The sequence below is a fragment of the Corythoichthys intestinalis genome, chromosome 13, assembly GCF_030265065.1.
Source record: "Corythoichthys intestinalis isolate RoL2023-P3 chromosome 13, ASM3026506v1, whole genome shotgun sequence".
Classification (NCBI taxonomy): domain Eukaryota; kingdom Metazoa; phylum Chordata; class Actinopteri; order Syngnathiformes; family Syngnathidae; genus Corythoichthys; species Corythoichthys intestinalis.
In genome coordinates this window covers 51,282,660-51,300,063 of record NC_080407.1, presented here as the reverse complement: position 1 = coordinate 51,300,063, position 17,404 = coordinate 51,282,660, and the positions used below count along the sequence as shown (strand labels likewise).

Here is a 17,404-nt window from a genome sequence, read left to right as displayed (position 1 = left end):
TAATACCACATTGGCCCGAATATAAGACGTCCCTGATTAGAAGACGACCCCCTCTTTTTCAAGACTCAAGTTTGAAAAAAGATTAATATATATTAATATATATATTAGGGGTTAGGGGTTCGATACCATACAATATTATAATAGTATAATAATATATAATGATTTATATATACAATATTATAATAATAAATATAATAATTTATATATATATATAATATTATAGGGGTTAGGGGTTCGATACCATACGATATTATAATAGTGTAATATACAATGATTTATAAATATAATATTATAATAAATATAATAATTTATATATATGTAATATTAAAAGATAATTATAACTAATTAAATTAATATTATTATTAATATATATTAATTATATAATATAACATATATATAATAAATATGAAACAACATTAATATTCATTCATTCATTCATTTTCCATGCCGCTTATTCCTCACGAGGGTCGCGGAGGTGCTGGAGCCTATCCCAGCTAACTTCGGGCAGTAGGCAGGGGACACCCTGAATTGGTTGCCAGCCAATCGCAGGGCACAAGGAGACACACAACCATTCACGCACACACTCACACCTATGGACAATTTAGAGTGTTCAATCAGCCTACCATGCATGTTTTTGGGATGTGGGAGGAAACCGGAGTTCCCGGAGGAAACCCACGCAGGCACGGGGAGAACATGCAAACTCCACACAGGAAGGCCGAAGCCCAGGATTGAACCCTTGATCTCAGAACTGTGAGGCAGACGTGCTAACCACTCAGCCACCGTGCCGCCCAACATTAATATTATATATTAATTAATATAATATTAATACAATAATTATATACATAATATATTATACTTATTATAATATAATAATATATTATTAATTTATAATATGAATTAAATTTAAAATTTATATTTATATTAAAATTATATTTAAATATATTATAAATATATAATATTATAATATATATTAATTATTTTATTATTATATTAATATTATATTATATATATTAATTATATTAATATTATTATATTATTTATATTAATTAATATAATTAATATCATATATATATATTTATATATATTATATAAATATAATATATATATTAATTATAATATTTTTATTATAAAGTTATTATATAATTATATATATTTAATAAATAAATTATATAGGATACATAGTATAATATAGATATAATTAATTAATATATATCATATAATATGATATAAAATTAATATTTTAAAAAATTATATAATAAAAATATTATAAAAAATTATATAATAAAAATATTATATTTATATGAAACAACATTAATATAATATTAATAATTTATAATATATATATTATAAATATATAATATAAATATTAATTATTCTATATATATTTATATTAATAAATAATATTAATTAATTATAATTCTTAATTCTTTTATTATTATATTAATATTATTATATTATATTAATGTTGTTTCATATAATAATTATATATTTTATAAATATACAAATATATAATATTATTAAAATAATATATATAATATATTATTTATTTTATTATTATATTAATATTAATATTATTTATAATATTTATATATTAATTAATTGTATTTACATTATACTATATATATCCTATATATTATTAATATATTATTATATTATATTAATGTTTTTTCATATAATATATATATTATTATTATATTAATATTATTATATTATATTAATGTTGTTTCATATAATAATTATATATATTATAAATATACAAATGTATAATATTATTAAAATAATATATAATATATTAATTATTTTATTATTATATTAATATTAATATTATTTATTATATTTATATATTAATTAATTGTATTTACATTATACTATATATATCCTATATATTATTAATATATTATTATATTATATTAATGTTTTTTCATATAATATATATATTAATTATATTTTGATTATCGATATTGTGAAAAATATAATAATTTATATAGATAAAATATATGTTAAATAAATAATATATAAATTAATACTTATAAATAAATAATAAATATAAATTTTTAATAAATAAATTATATAGGATATATAGTATGATATATATATAATTAATTCTATATAAATTTATATTAATTAATTAAATTAATTAATTAATTAAAATTTTATAATATTTATTATATTAATTCTTTTATTATTATATTAATATTATTATATTATATTAATGTTGTTTCATATAATAATTATTTATATTATAAATATATAAATATTATTAAGATATATATATATAATATATTAATTATTTTATTATTATTACATTAATATTATTATATTATATATATTTATTTATTGTATTTACATTATACTATATATCCTATATATTATTAATATATTATTATATTAATGTTATTAATATTATGATTTTTCATATAATATATATATTAATTATTTTTTTAAATATTATTTTTATTATATGATTTTATAATTTTTATTATATAATTTATTATATAATTTTATATATATTCTATATTATTATAATTTTTATTATATTAATTATATTTCTATATAATTTATTTATTAAATATTTATATTTATTTATATATTTATTTATATTCCTATGTTAAATAAATATTATATAAATTAATATTTATAAATAAATATAAATTTTTAATAAATAAATTATATAAATATATATTATTATATAATATAATTAATATATTTATATTCCTATGTTAAATAAATATTATATAAATTAATATTTATAAATAAATATAAATTTTTAATAAATAAATTATATAGGATATATAGTATGATATGAATATAATTAATTAATAATAATAAAATAATATATAATATAATAATATAATAAAAAATAATAACTTTAATAATTATTAAATTAATAATAAAATAATTAATGTAATTATTTATAATGAATATATAACAATATAATAATAAAAATAATAAAATAATAAATATTAAAATAAATATATAATATATATTATATGTAGTACATTTATATATATATATATATATTTTTTTGTATTTCTATTTAATTTATTAAATATTAATTTATATATTATTTATTTAATTTCCTATTATTTATTTAATTTCCTATATATTATATGTAGTACATTTATATATATATATTTTTTTTTTAATTGTATTTCTATTTAATTTATTAAATATTAATTTATATATTATATGTAGTACATTTATATATATATTTTTTTAATTGTATTTCTATTTCTAATTTATTAAATATTAATTTATATATTATATTATATATTTATATTAATTTATATATTATTTATTTAATTTCCTATATATTATATGTAGTACATTTATTTAATTTACATTTATATTCCTATATATTATATGTAGTTTATATATATTTATATATATATTTTTTTTATTATATATTATTTATTTAATTTCCTATATATTATATGTAGTACATTTATATATATAGATTTTTTTTATTGTATTTCGATTTAATTTATTAAATATTAATTTATATATTATATTATATAATATATTTATATTAATTTAATTTACATTTATTTAATTTACATTTATATTCCTATATATTATATGTAGTTTATATACATTTATATATATATATTTTTTTTAATTGCATTTCTATTTAATTTATTAAATATTAATTTATATATTATTTATTTAATTTCCTATATATTATATGTAGTACATTTATTTTATTCAATTATATTTATAGTATATATCCTATATAATGTATTTAATATTTATATATTATTTATTTAATTTATATTCCTATATTACTATGCTACTATCTGTAGTTAAGGGGAGTAACTACTATTTAATATATATATTATTTATTTAATTTATGTAGCACATTTATTTAATTTACATTTATATTCCTATATATTATATGTAGTACATTTATATATATATATATTTTTTAATTGTATTTTTATTTAATTTATTAAATATTAATTTATATATTATATTATATAATATATTTATATTAATTTATATATTATTTATTTAATTTCCTATATATTATATGTAGTACATTTATTTAATTAATTTCCTATATATTATATGTAGTAAATTTATATATATATATATTTTTTAATTGTATTTTTATTTAATTTATTAAATATTAATTTATATATTATATTATATAATATATTTATATTAATTTATATATTATTTATTTAATTTCCTATATATTATATGTAGTACATTTATTTGATTCAATTATATTTATAGTATATATCCTATATAATGTATTTAATATTTATATATTATTTATATTATTATATTATATTATTTATTTAATTTATATTCCTATATTATATTATATTATATGTAGTACATTTATTTGATTCAATTATATTTATAGTATATATCCTATATAATGTATTTAATATTTATATATTATTTATATTATTATATTATATTATTTATTTAATTTATATTCCTATATTACTATGCTACTATCTGTAGTTAAGGGGAGTAACTACTATTTAATATATATATTATTTATTTAATTTATGTAGTACATTTATTTAATTTACATTTATATTCCTATATATTATATGTAGTTTATATATATATATATATATTTTTTTAATTGCATTTCTTGCATTAATTTGCATTTTCTTTGCATTTCTATTTAATTTATTAAATATTAATTTATATATTATTTTTATTTATATATATTTATTATATATTATTTCCTATACATTATATATTCAATTATTCAACAATCAACAATTTCCTATATATTATATGTAGTACATTTATATATATATTTTATTCAATTATATTTATATAATGTATTTAATATTTATATATTATTTATTTAATTTATATTCCTATATTACTATGCTACTATCTGTAGTTAAGGGGAGTAACTACTATTTAATATATATATTATTTATTTAATTTTAATTTCCTATATATTATATGTAGTACTTTTATTCAATTATATATCCTATATAATGTATTTAACTATTTATTTAATTTATATTCCTATATTACTATGCTACTATCTGTAGTTAAGGGGAGTAACTAATTTATTTATATTATACTATACTATACTATGTATCCTAATGATTTCAACATAACATTATTATGATGGGGGTGATAATGAAATCCCCCCATTTAACCCGGCGTCCTGACTCCTCCTTGCCGTAGCATATTTTGGACTCTGACCGGGTTTCGAACCCCCGACAGCCTGTACTACAGTCAGTGATATTAACACTGAGCTATCCAGGTGCCCTGCCGTCAGTCATCGGAGGATATATACATCCTCGTTTACCTCCGCATGTATACGTCATGGAACTGCATAGCTCAGTGATAAGGTCGCTGACTTACATACGTAAGGTTGGAGGTTCGAGACTGCACGATATTGTGAAAAATGTAATAATTTATATAGATAAAATATATGTTAAATAAATAATATATAAATTGATACTTATAAATAAATAATAAATATAAATTTTTAATAAATAAATTATATAGGATATATAGTATGATATATATATATAATTCTATATAAATTTATATTAATTAATTTAATTAATTAATTAATTAAAATTTTAGAATATTTATTATATTAATTCTTTTATTATTATATTAATATGATTATATTATATTAATGTTGTTTCATATAATAATTATTTATATTATAAATATATAAATATTATTAAGATATATATATATAATATATTAATTATTTTATTATTATTACATTAATATTATTATATTATATATATTTATTTATTTTATTTACATTATACTATATATCCTATATATTATTAATATATTATTATATTAATGTTATTATTATGATTTTTCATATAATATATATAGTAATTATTATTTTTTTATATTTTTATTATATAATTTTATAATTTTTATTATATAATTTATTATATAATTTTATATAATATCCTATAATATCCATTTATATTCCTATATATTATATGTAGTACATTTATTAATTAATCATATTAATTATTTTTATATATATTATAAATATATAAATATATAATATTATTAATATATAGTAATATATTATATTAATTATTTTTATATATATACTATAAATAATAATAATAATATATTTATTTAATTTACATTTCTATATGTTATATGTAGTACCTTTATTTTATTTAATTAATTAATTATATTTATATTATATATATTAATGATATTAATTATATTTATATTATACTATATATCCTATTTATATTGTTAATCTAACTTTTATATATATATTTTTTATATATATATAATATTACATAATATATATTAATTATGCTAATTAATTATATTTATATTATAATATATATTTATAATATATATATTATATATCAATTTTATTAATTAATTATATCTATTGTTATACTTTGTATCCTATATGATTTATTTATTCATAATTTATATATTATTTATTAATTTACATTTATATTCCTATATATTATGCTACTATATATGTAGTACAGGGGAGTTATTAATTTATATTTATATTATTAATATTGTAATATTGAAATGTATTACAATATTGTAATATATATATATATATATATATAATATAAATAATAATTAATTTATTTTAAATAATAAATGTCTTTTTTTGTCCTAATAAAAACGTTTCAAGTTATCTCGAGGCCGGGCAAAGTGTCCTCTTTTTTGGAAATCAAAATATGGTCACACTAATCTATACGGACCTCCATGAAGCCCCCCCACCCCCATCAGACGAAAATTTATATAAAAATGATGTCAATCGTTTGTGCTGCAACAGTTTTGTTGAGACAGTATTATGCATTTATAGAGATATAAATTTCGAGTGGTGACGTCACTCGTAGCTTTTCCTCAGTTTAGCTCCCGCAGCTAACGGAGCGTACCAACTCTCTCAATAACAGCGGGGTGTCCTAAAAACTAGTTAACACGAACGTAGGACAAACGAATGGCACCACTTCGGAACCATTTTGCTGTAAATGAGGGGCTTAGAGGGATGTCAGCACTCGAAATTAGTATCTCAAGCCCCCAATTTACGGCAAAATGGACCCGAATTTGTGTTCTGATCGTGCTAGTTATTATGACACCCCTCTGTTATTGAGAGAGTTGGTACGCTCCATTAGCCGCGGGAGCTAAACTGAGGAAAAGTTACGAAAAGGCCAAAACTGCGCAGTAGCCAAACAACACAGCGTTACTGCAGTGTTGGCAAACGTGGCTACATTTCTTTTCACAAAACAAAACAAAAACATTTGTGTTGTTTTCTCACCGTTTCGAATTAAGTCGTCATCGTTTTCAGACGCCAATAGACTCAGGTTCCGCGGACATTTTCGCCCGAAATGAGCTTTTTATTGAAAGTTTTTTCACGCTTCAAAACATTGGCAAACGACTTCCTGATTCAAGTAGCCCGCCTGTTGGAAGCTTTTTGATTGGCCAAATAAAAACACGTGGTATATCTGATTGCAAAAGCTGAGTAGTTCTCGCGAGATGAAATATATTATATTATATATTTATAATATATATATATATATATATATAATAAAATATTATAATTAATATATATATTATATGAAACAACATTAATATAATATTATATAATAATATATTAATAATATATATTATGAATATTAATTAACAATATTAATTAATTATATTAGAATATATTATATATATGAACTAATAATATTAATTAATTAATTATAATATATAATATATATAATATAAATATTAATTACTATATATATATATATATATATATAAATTAATACTATTAATTAATTAATTATATTATAATATATATGTGATGTCTTCAAATGTCTTTCTCATTACTTAATATTGTCACATTTTCATTTACCTTGCGAAACACACTGTTCAACCTTGGTTTTAAATTAAAATAAGTGGAAAACAATCATTGATTTCCTTTCGTTATGGAGCAAACGATTATACAAATACAATAAACAGGCGTCAGTATTTCATCTCGCGAGAACTACTCAGCTTTTGTCGTCAGATATATCACGTGTTTTTATCTGGCCAATCAAAAAGCTTCCAACAGGCGGGCTACTTGAATCAGGAAGTCGTTTGCTAATGTTTTGAAGCGTGAAAAAACTTTCAATAAAAAGCTCATTTCGGGCGAAAATGTCCGCGGAACCTCTCGCTATTGGCGCATTGACGTCGGAAAACGATGAAAACTTAATTCGAAACGGTGAGAAAACAAAGCAAATGTTTCTTGTTTTTGTTTTGTGAAACAAAATGTAGCCACGTTTGCTAACACTGCAGTAACGCTGTGTAGTTTGGCTATTGCGCAGTTTTGGCCTCGTTTCCACGATGTGACATGACCGAGGAGGATTTACACCAAAATCCCCAATTCTGTAGACTCCTGGCCAGTCTTTCTCATCATGTGGATAAAACTGGGCTCACTGCCTCAGTGAAAAAAGAGCTGGAAAAGGTAAGGTAAAGAGTATAACTACTACTTTTTTTGCACATCCTGAAATTAACTCAAATTTTAAGATACTTACTGTAATTTTCGGACTATGAGCTGCTACTTATAGTCCAGTGTGGCTTATTTGTTGATATATTTGGGTTAATAGGTAAGATTTTATTTGACAGCGGCGTCATAACACTGTCATAAGACCGTCATAATTATGATTGGACACTATCATTGGCATTACTGAAATTATGTCACTGACTCCATTTACGTCCTGCTCAGATATTTTACATACATTCAAAAGTAAGATTATTTTCCAGATGACACTAAATGACATCAGTGAAAAGCATTAATTCATGCTCAAGACAGTGTCATGTCATAATTATGATTCTCCTATGACAGTCTTATGTTGCCACTGTCAAATAAAGTGTTAGCAAATACCAGAACTAGCAATTAATGAAGTTTGGAAGTAATATCTTCATTTATTTTGCTTGCGATGAAAAAACACAAACGAGAAAAAGAGTAAATCATCATCATTTTACACAAAATTCCAAAAATGGGCCGGGCAATGTACCTGTGGCACATAACAGGTGGTGGCAATAAATAAATCACACTTGCAGCCAGTTAAAATGGATTAAAGTTGAATCAAACTCTGTTCTTTTGTTGCAATCCTCTCAACAAATCGTTCAAACATATATTCCTACCAAAAACAAAAAAAACGCTAAATATACCTATAAACTAAATTAAGAATGCATTAAAAACCATGAGCTCAAAAAAAAAACTCGGCTAATGTCGGTCTTAATAGGGAGAGTCTGGATTCAGCCATGTGAAATGAGTTGTCATAATTACTGTTGCCACTAGAGGGCAGTGCATCCGCCAAAATCCCTAAAACGAAACGCAAACACTTTCAAAACAGACCATTACAATGTCACTCTAAGCAAAATTTGATTTGAAGCTTTTTCTGATCAAATTAATCGTTGCAGCACGAGTACTAACCCAGTCACAAATAATATTTACAGGCTGAGCAGAACTTGAAGACACAGCGACGAATCTGGCTGCAGTCCGAGGGCCTCCACAGAGCTCTACTGGAGATGATTCAGGACCACACTGCTAGGAAGGCACATGCCGCAGTAACACCTGACGAGAACATGGTATAGTACTAACACGTGGCCTAGATTTGGACAAAAATCTATGAGACTATTCCTGCAGGTTTCTTTATGCAGGGCAATCACACACAAACTGTACTTTGTTGTTTTAACAGTTTTACGAGACAATGGAGAGGTGCCTTCTTGTAGCCAAGTGTGCGAAATTGCTGGATCCAAGCAACACGACGGAGAAGGATAAGCCCTCCATTCTGGGTTTGACCCCCCAACAAGTCATGGAGCTCATGCCTTCTGAGAATGTATGTGATGAAAAGACACGAACCACTGATTTTGGTATTTAAGCAATGCATAATTTGCTTTTTGACATTGTTCTTTGTCTTGATCAGAATATACAAAAAATGAAAGCGACTCTACCTGGAGCCCTGGAGGAACACCTCAAGAAAAAATGTTGCAGTTTTCTCTCCTACTATGAACCGGAATGGGGTGAGCTTCTATTTTTATGAACATATAGAGTGGTATGAAAAAGTGTCTGAACCTTTTGGAATTTGTCACATTTCTGCATAAAATCACTATTAAATGTGATCGGATTTTTGTCAAAATCCCACAAATGGAAAAAAAGGGTGTCTGCTTGAACTAAAACCACCCAAACATTTATCGTTTTTCGAAGGGGGGGGGGGGGGGGGCTAAGTGTGCCCTCCACTTAAGGAGACTTAAAGAGCAATTTAAGTCAGGTGTGTGCCCAATCACTAATGAGTGGTTTAAAGCTGCCCTGCCCACTATAAAACACACAGCCGGTAAGAACTGTCATGTTGAGAAGCATTGTCTGATGTGCATCATGGCTCGGTCAAAAGAGCTGTCTGAAGACCGGTGATCAAGGATTGGTGATTTGTGTAAAACTGATAGAGGATACAAAATCATCTCTAAAAGTCTGGATGTTCATCAGTCGACAGTCAGAGAAGTTGTCTACAGATGAAGAGGGTTTGGCACTGTTGCTTCTTTCCCAAGCAGTGGCTGTCCACCAAAGATGACACTAAGAGTTCAGCACAGATTACTCAGGGAGGTAAAAAAAGAACCCTCGAGTGTCCGCTAAAGACGTACAGAAATCACTGACACTGACATGGTATATAAAACTATGGCCAAGAATGGTGTTCATGGGAGGAGTCCACAGATAGGCCACTGCTGTCATAAAAACATTGTTGCTCGTTAATGTTTGCAAAAAGGCACTTGGACACTCCACAGACGTTTTGGCAGAATATTTTGTGGACTGATTAAACCAAAGTTGAATTGTTTGGGAGTAACACACATTGTCATGTGTGGAAGAAAATGGAACAGCTCACCAACATCAACACCTCATCCCCACCCTGAAGCATGGTGGAGGGAACGCCATGATTTGGGGCTGTTTTGCTACCTCAGGGCCTGGACAACTTACAATCATGAATGATAGTTTGAATTCAAAAGTTTTTCAAGATGTTTTGCAGGAAAACGTGAGGCCGTCTGCCAGACAGTTGAAGCGAAAAAGAGGATGGATACTTCAACAAGGCAATCCTCCAAAACACAAAAGTAAATCAACTTCAGAATGGTTTCAGAAGAACAAAATACTGAACTTGTTCTGGAGTGGCCAAGTCGAAGTCCAGACTTTAACCCCATTGAGATGCTGTGGAATGACCTAAAGATTCTTCCCTGGAATCTGACTGAACTGCAGCAGTGAAGAATGGGCCAAGATTAGTCCTGATCGATGTGCCAGACTGATCTGCAGCTACGTTCTTGCTGCCAAAAGGGGGACCACAAAATATTCAATGTGATAGTTCACTTTCTTTTTTTTCCCTCCTGTCACTGTTTGCATTCCATTCTCATTAAAATATGAAAACTAGAGGTGTGCAAAATGTCTGATTCTTAGATTATTCGCGATTCGGCCGTGTAAGATTCGAGAACGATTCACAAACATCCAAATTCCGATTATTGAAATATGCCAAGTAAAGCAGAAGTACAACACACTCAGCGCGCCGCGCGGTCTTCGGGACGGAACGGAGCGGGAGTAGCTAAATGCGGGATGCGAGCGTTAGTAAACAGCCGCCATCTTAAAGCAGTAAACTTCCCTGCAAGGCTGTTGTAGCGAACCTTCCAAGCAAACCTAATTAACTTTTTATCTAAAATACTCCTAAATCGGTAAAATATTGACTTGAATCTATCTTTAAAGTAGTTTTAAAACTTTCACATGTCAAAAGTAGACAAATGGGAAATTATGGAATAACGGGAGCAATTTTAACAACTTTAACGGTTGATTCACAACATTAAATTAATTGAATGTAGTTTAAAGCTGCTGATACAGAATGGGGACTGGAGTTTTTTTTATTTACTGTTATTTTTGTATATTTGTTTACTGCTATATGTTAACTTGATACTGAAATAGTAGTTTGGTTTAGCCTGAGAGTATTTTTGAACAATTTTGGTACTAATGTACAAAACTTTAAAAAAAAAAAAAAAAAAAAGGAGGGGGGTGCATCAATAATCGTTTTATAATCGAATCGGAGCCTCTGAATCGTAATCGAATCGTTAGGTGCCCAAAGATTCCCAGCTCTAATGAAAACCTATAAATGTTTGGGTGGTTTTAGTTAACGCAGACTGTTTTTTCATCTGTGTGATTTTGACAAAGGTCAGATCACATTTGATGGTGAGTTTAAGCAGAAATGTGAGAAATTCCCAAAAAATCATACTTTTTCATACCACTGTACAGTATGGGTAAAGTAAAGATCACGTGACCACAAGATGATATATATATATATATATTTTATTTTTTTTTTAATGTGTAGATGATCAGAGCGAATCTCTGAAGCTCAGCAAGTTTTCTCATCTGCCGGCAAAACTTCAAGACGATCAGAAAAAGGCTGCGGCTCTGGAGGAAAGCACCCGTGAAAAGAAAGTTCTCATCCAAAGGGTGACAGAACAGTACCTCTCTGTAAGATTCATTCTCAACACTCGTCACTGCATACAGTTCAAAAAGTGTCACTGAAACATCTGACGTTTTATCTCGTGCAGGAGATGACAAAGTGTGTCCAGATCATGCAGTCTTTCATCTTGGAAAACCATTTGAAGGTCCAGGCTGATTTGGATAAGATGAATTTAGACTATCTTGAGGGCAAATGTGAATTATCCTTGCAAAAGATCATGTAAGGATGTGATTGTATCAATGTATTTAAAAAAAAAAAATCTTTATTGATTAATGTTTTTGTTTTTTTTTTAATAGGGCTGAGATAGCTGCGATTAGGCTGGAAACGTACACCCCTGACACCATTTCTGCCCACAAAGAAATAAGGCAAGAGCAGTTTCTGCATACGTTATTTCACGCAATGCGTTTTGCATCCATTAAATGATTGCGCTTCAATTACAGAAAACATCTGGAGTCGGAGCTGAGCACCTACCGAGAGGAGAAACGGTCTATGGAGTTGAAGTTGTCCTCCTTCGAGGTCTTGGGCAAGGATTTTGAGGCCCTGGTTGAAGAGTATGGCAAGATACGAGAGGAAATTGAACTGAAAAACTGGGCTATAGAGGAATTATCCAAGTTCAATGAAAAATAAAGATGGCACAAATGGAATGATAACATGTTTAAGACTTTCTAGATTTTTGAAGATGTTTGGATAACATTGTTATTACGTGTTTTTATGTATTTACATCGTATTATAGTGTCCTGGACAGAACAATAAAGTGTGAAGTATCTTTTGTGTGGTGTGACATTTTTTTTCTAATGTTAAACGTGTGCTTTGACAAAAATAATTGATATGCAGTGATACCTCAGCTCACGAACATAATTGGTTCCAAGAAAGTGTGTGTAAGGCGAAAAGTTCGTCTTCCGAACATTTATTTCCCATCAGAAACCATTAAAATGAGAATAATCCGTTCCCAGGTCCCCATAAAACATAATTTTCTACTAAATAAGCCTTAAAACTACACAAAAATATACCTTATTTTCTTTAATGTCTTCTTAGGCTTAACACTAGCCTGTGTTGGGGTCTTTTTCGGTCCCATAATAGCAAAAGTACACTCAATATGGTCCAAAATGTCTATCAAACACAAACCACGTCCGCACTCAACGAAAGGGAGGGGACGAACTGGGACGCCGTGAGCGTGCGTCAGCTTCTCGTGGCGCTGTTCGACAGCGTGGTTTGGTTCGTCCGCCGAAAACGAGTTCGTCAGCAGAGACAATATGCTCGCGAATTTAATGTTGTTGAGGCGAAAAGTTCGTGAGCTTAAGCGTTCGTGAGCTGAGGTATCACTGTATATGTATAAATAATATCCACTAGAGGGCGTCAAAAGAACATCCAGCGACATGATTAACCCCTTCAAACAAAACCTGAAAATGAACTACAGTAGTACCTCGACTTACGAAATTAATTGGTTCTGGAAGTAGCACTTAAACTCTAAGTAGAAAAGACTGCATCATGCACATGGTATGGTGCTCCTTCCTACTACTATGGCTACTATATGGCTTCTGTTTTTCCTACCACTTGGAGCTTCTTCTACTTTTTACATGGTCAGCTACCCCTGTCTTCCTACTTGTCCATTACTTCCCATTTGTTCCCTTCAGTTGCTCCTTCCTCAGGATTCTCCGACTACTACTTATTTGTACATGGTCAGCTACCCCTGTCTTCCCACTTCCTTGCTCCTTCCGACTACTGGCAGGCATGAAAATGGGTCAGGGGTTAAAAAGGTGAGAAGGGCGTAGAGGAAATATGTTCCAGTACACTGTACACCCCAACAAAATATTGAGCTCTGTCGACCCACACTGTGTTTCAGCGGGGCCGTGCAGAGACCGGTGGAGGGGCGGGTGCTTGTAGATCAAAAGGGGCACATGAAAAAGTATTTAATACACCTTAAAACAACATAACTTCAATTTTAACCAGCTTTAGATAATAATTGGCTGCGACTGTGACATACTTTAATTGGGAGGGGGCAACAGTGAATAGAAATCAAAACTGCCATCAACACTTTCTGGCTGTGACTCAGTCAGTCTGCCTCTTTTCTTCCTTCAATCTCTGCATCAAAACTTCCTTCCTCAACTTGTTCATCTGAGAACAAACCACATCAGATGGTCACTGAGCCACCAACAGCAGTTTTCTCAAAACTATTATTTCATTATTATCCATACTTAACAACTCTAGCACCTAATGATTAATAAAGCAATGACATAAAATCTTATAGATAAATAACATTGTAATTGTGTTTATAATTGTATTTAATACCCGACTATCCTTCCAAACTTGTTCTTACCAGGTCTGCTATTCACCCAGCTGATGAGGTATCCACTGCCTTTAGCAGCCTCATCCAACTCCTTTTTTTTATCCCTCAATCTCCTTTCCCTACGAGGCATGTCTATGTAATGAAATATAAATATTAAAAAAAAAAAAAAAAAGCCTCCCCGGTGGCTTTTAGTTTTAAAGCTTTCTTCATTTCTTTCTCTCTCAATAACGATGGAGGTAGATTTGTGTTTTTGTTATTCAATCAAAAAACAAAGTTACTTCTATCAAAAACAAAGTTGCTTCAATCAAAATACAGGATATACTTTTAATCCCCCAAAAGTCACTTCAATAAAAAAAATTGTTTTTGATTGCAAAAATAAATTTGAGACAAAAAAAGCATTTGAAAACTATTTTTCTTGATTGAAACAAATTTTACCATTGAAGTAATGTTGTTTTGCGTTTGGGCCACATTTTGGCTAGGACATTTGTGTCTTTATTGTTCAATCAAATAAGTTGCTTCAAACAAAAAAATATAGATAAAAAGAAAAACTTTTTTCATGTGTCAATCACCGTTTAACAAAGCCTGAGAGGGTTTGAGTAGACTCACTACGAAGCATTTAATAAAGCCAAGCATTTTCTTACTAATTTATTCTTGTTTAATAATAATTCAGTGGGGCAGTAACATGTTTAAAACTTATCTTAATTCTTACATTTTGAAGTGCTTGAAAACCATTTATAAATGATACTTTGGTGAAAAAAGTGAAAAAACATGTCATATATATTTTTTCCAATGTAAAATCTGAATAAATACATTGAACACGCACAAAAAAATGGGGGGGGGGGGGGGGCGCTACTTCGCGGTTTTCACTTATTGCAGCGGGTTCTGGTCCCCATTAACCGCGAAAAAGGAGGGATCCCTGTATTTCTGAAAAGCTTTAAGAAGCAAGAGTCATTCCCACCACTCGTCGGGCCGGTGTTGTGCCGACACCGGCCGTCAGCTCAAGTCCCAGCCGAAAATAACGTGTCTCTGGCAGACGACGGGAGCAATGCGAGGCGCCCCACTCCATCCGAGAGCATGCCGCTTAATTTGACTCAACAGTGCGTTTCTTCGTTAATATTACCGCTAAATACACGAGCTTGACGCCAATTTAACGGGAGCTATTTTTTCACGGGAGATTTGGCTAGCTCTGGCAGTGTTCAACGCAAGCTGCAACGAATGGCAGTAATTTTGTTATATCGCAAAATATGAAAACGATTGAAAGCATTACTCACCAAATTCAATCTGCTGGCAAATACAGGGAAGTGTGTATGCTGCGCTCTGGTATGCCCTGCTCTGGATAAGGCCTGCTTTTTGTTTTCGCAGCTTTGCAATGCAACCAAAGGCTCTCCAAACACGTAAAGAGTGTGCGCGATTGGAATAATGGAACGGGCCGATGATTGGTTCTCGTCAGCGAAGCATCTAGAAGGATTTGCTGACTGGATTTCTTAAGTGCTCAGTTTATGTACTAAGTTAATCACATGATGATAATAATAATAACAATTAAATAAAACCTCCCACCCCCCCCCTCCCAAAAAGAATTTCTCCTCGGATCTACGCAATTCACGTAGGTTGCCCTTTTTGACTTCAAAACGGCGAATTTCGCCGAAAGGTGAGATATTTTCATGCCTGAATAAAGAATTATTTTTAAAAAATACATTGAAACAATCACATCCTTACATGATCTTTTGCAAGGATAATTCACATTTGCCCTCAAGATAGTTCAAATTCATCTTATCCAGATCAGCCTGGACCTTCAAATGGTTTTCCAAGATAAAAGACTGCATGATCTGCACCACAATTAATTTGATTAGAAAAAGCTTCAAATCAAATTTTGCTTAGAGTGACATTCTAATGGTTTGTTTTGAAAGTGTTTGCATTTTGTTTTAGGGATTTTGGTGGATACAATGCCCTTTAGTGGCAACAGTGAATATGACATAACTCATTTCACATGGCTGAATCCACATTCTCCCTATTAAGACCAACATTAGCCGAGTTTTTTTTTTGAGCTAACCACCATCTACTGGGTTGACGGTTCGGCAAAAGAACAGGCAGTTACAGACTACAATAAAGAGTAGTTTTAAGAGACGTTTGTAGTGCTCCGTACACCTTTTTGTAAGTTTATCTTCTGTTAATGTCGCTCATGTGTCTTCTGTTAGAGATTATACAATATATGGGTACAAAGAGATGCCGTATGTTGTATTAGTCTTGTATTATTTGTTCCGCGTTCATGTATTTGGTTGAATGTTAGTATTGTGTTCTAAGTGGGAGCGCCTGCACAGTTGTTAATTTTTTTACGATAAATACGTATATAATGGCAACTGTTTACTTCTGTCGGAGTTTTGTACTGGCGTGATCTGTAAAATCCCGTTTGCTGTCGCATCGTTGTGCTACAGATGATTGTAAACTTATTTAGCAAAGTTTGATTTTGCCTGGTCTCCCGGTACTCGCTAATAGGGTAGCTATCACTGAGGTAACTAAGCCGCACTAGACATTGTAGGAAACATAGTTTTGAACTGCTGCGTTTGGAAACATGCCCGTTGAATAATTTGTCAGTTTATTTTAGTTATTCATTGCGTGCGATCTAGAACATTGAATGAAAAGAAAAATT

The 17,404-nt window shown here is 28.4% G+C and overlaps 1 protein-coding gene across 3 annotated transcripts in view; it reads left to right on the top strand.

Annotated features, from left to right (window-relative positions):
- Positions 1-13,236, top strand: part of haus4 (HAUS augmin-like complex, subunit 4) — a 268,044-nt gene extending 254,808 nt beyond the window's left edge. Inside the window, exons 2-10 of one of the 3 annotated variants that reach the window (XM_057855018.1) lie at positions 8,127-8,197; positions 8,301-8,440; positions 9,439-9,570; positions 9,681-9,821; positions 9,909-10,005; positions 12,333-12,478; positions 12,559-12,689; positions 12,767-12,835; positions 12,911-13,236. In XM_057855018.1, the coding sequence (XP_057711001.1) occupies positions 8,131-8,197; positions 8,301-8,440; positions 9,439-9,570; positions 9,681-9,821; positions 9,909-10,005; positions 12,333-12,478; positions 12,559-12,689; positions 12,767-12,835; positions 12,911-13,097 (1,110 nt within the window). In that variant the 5' untranslated portion in view covers positions 8,127-8,130 and the 3' untranslated portion in view covers positions 13,098-13,236. Of the gene's footprint in view, positions 1-8,048; positions 8,198-8,284; positions 8,441-9,438; positions 9,571-9,680; positions 9,822-9,908; positions 10,006-12,332; positions 12,479-12,558; positions 12,690-12,766; positions 12,836-12,910 lie in introns of those variants that run through there. The other 2 variants (XM_057855017.1, XM_057855019.1) reach the window with 2 other exon arrangements.
- Positions 13,237-17,404: the final 4,168 nt, after the last annotated feature.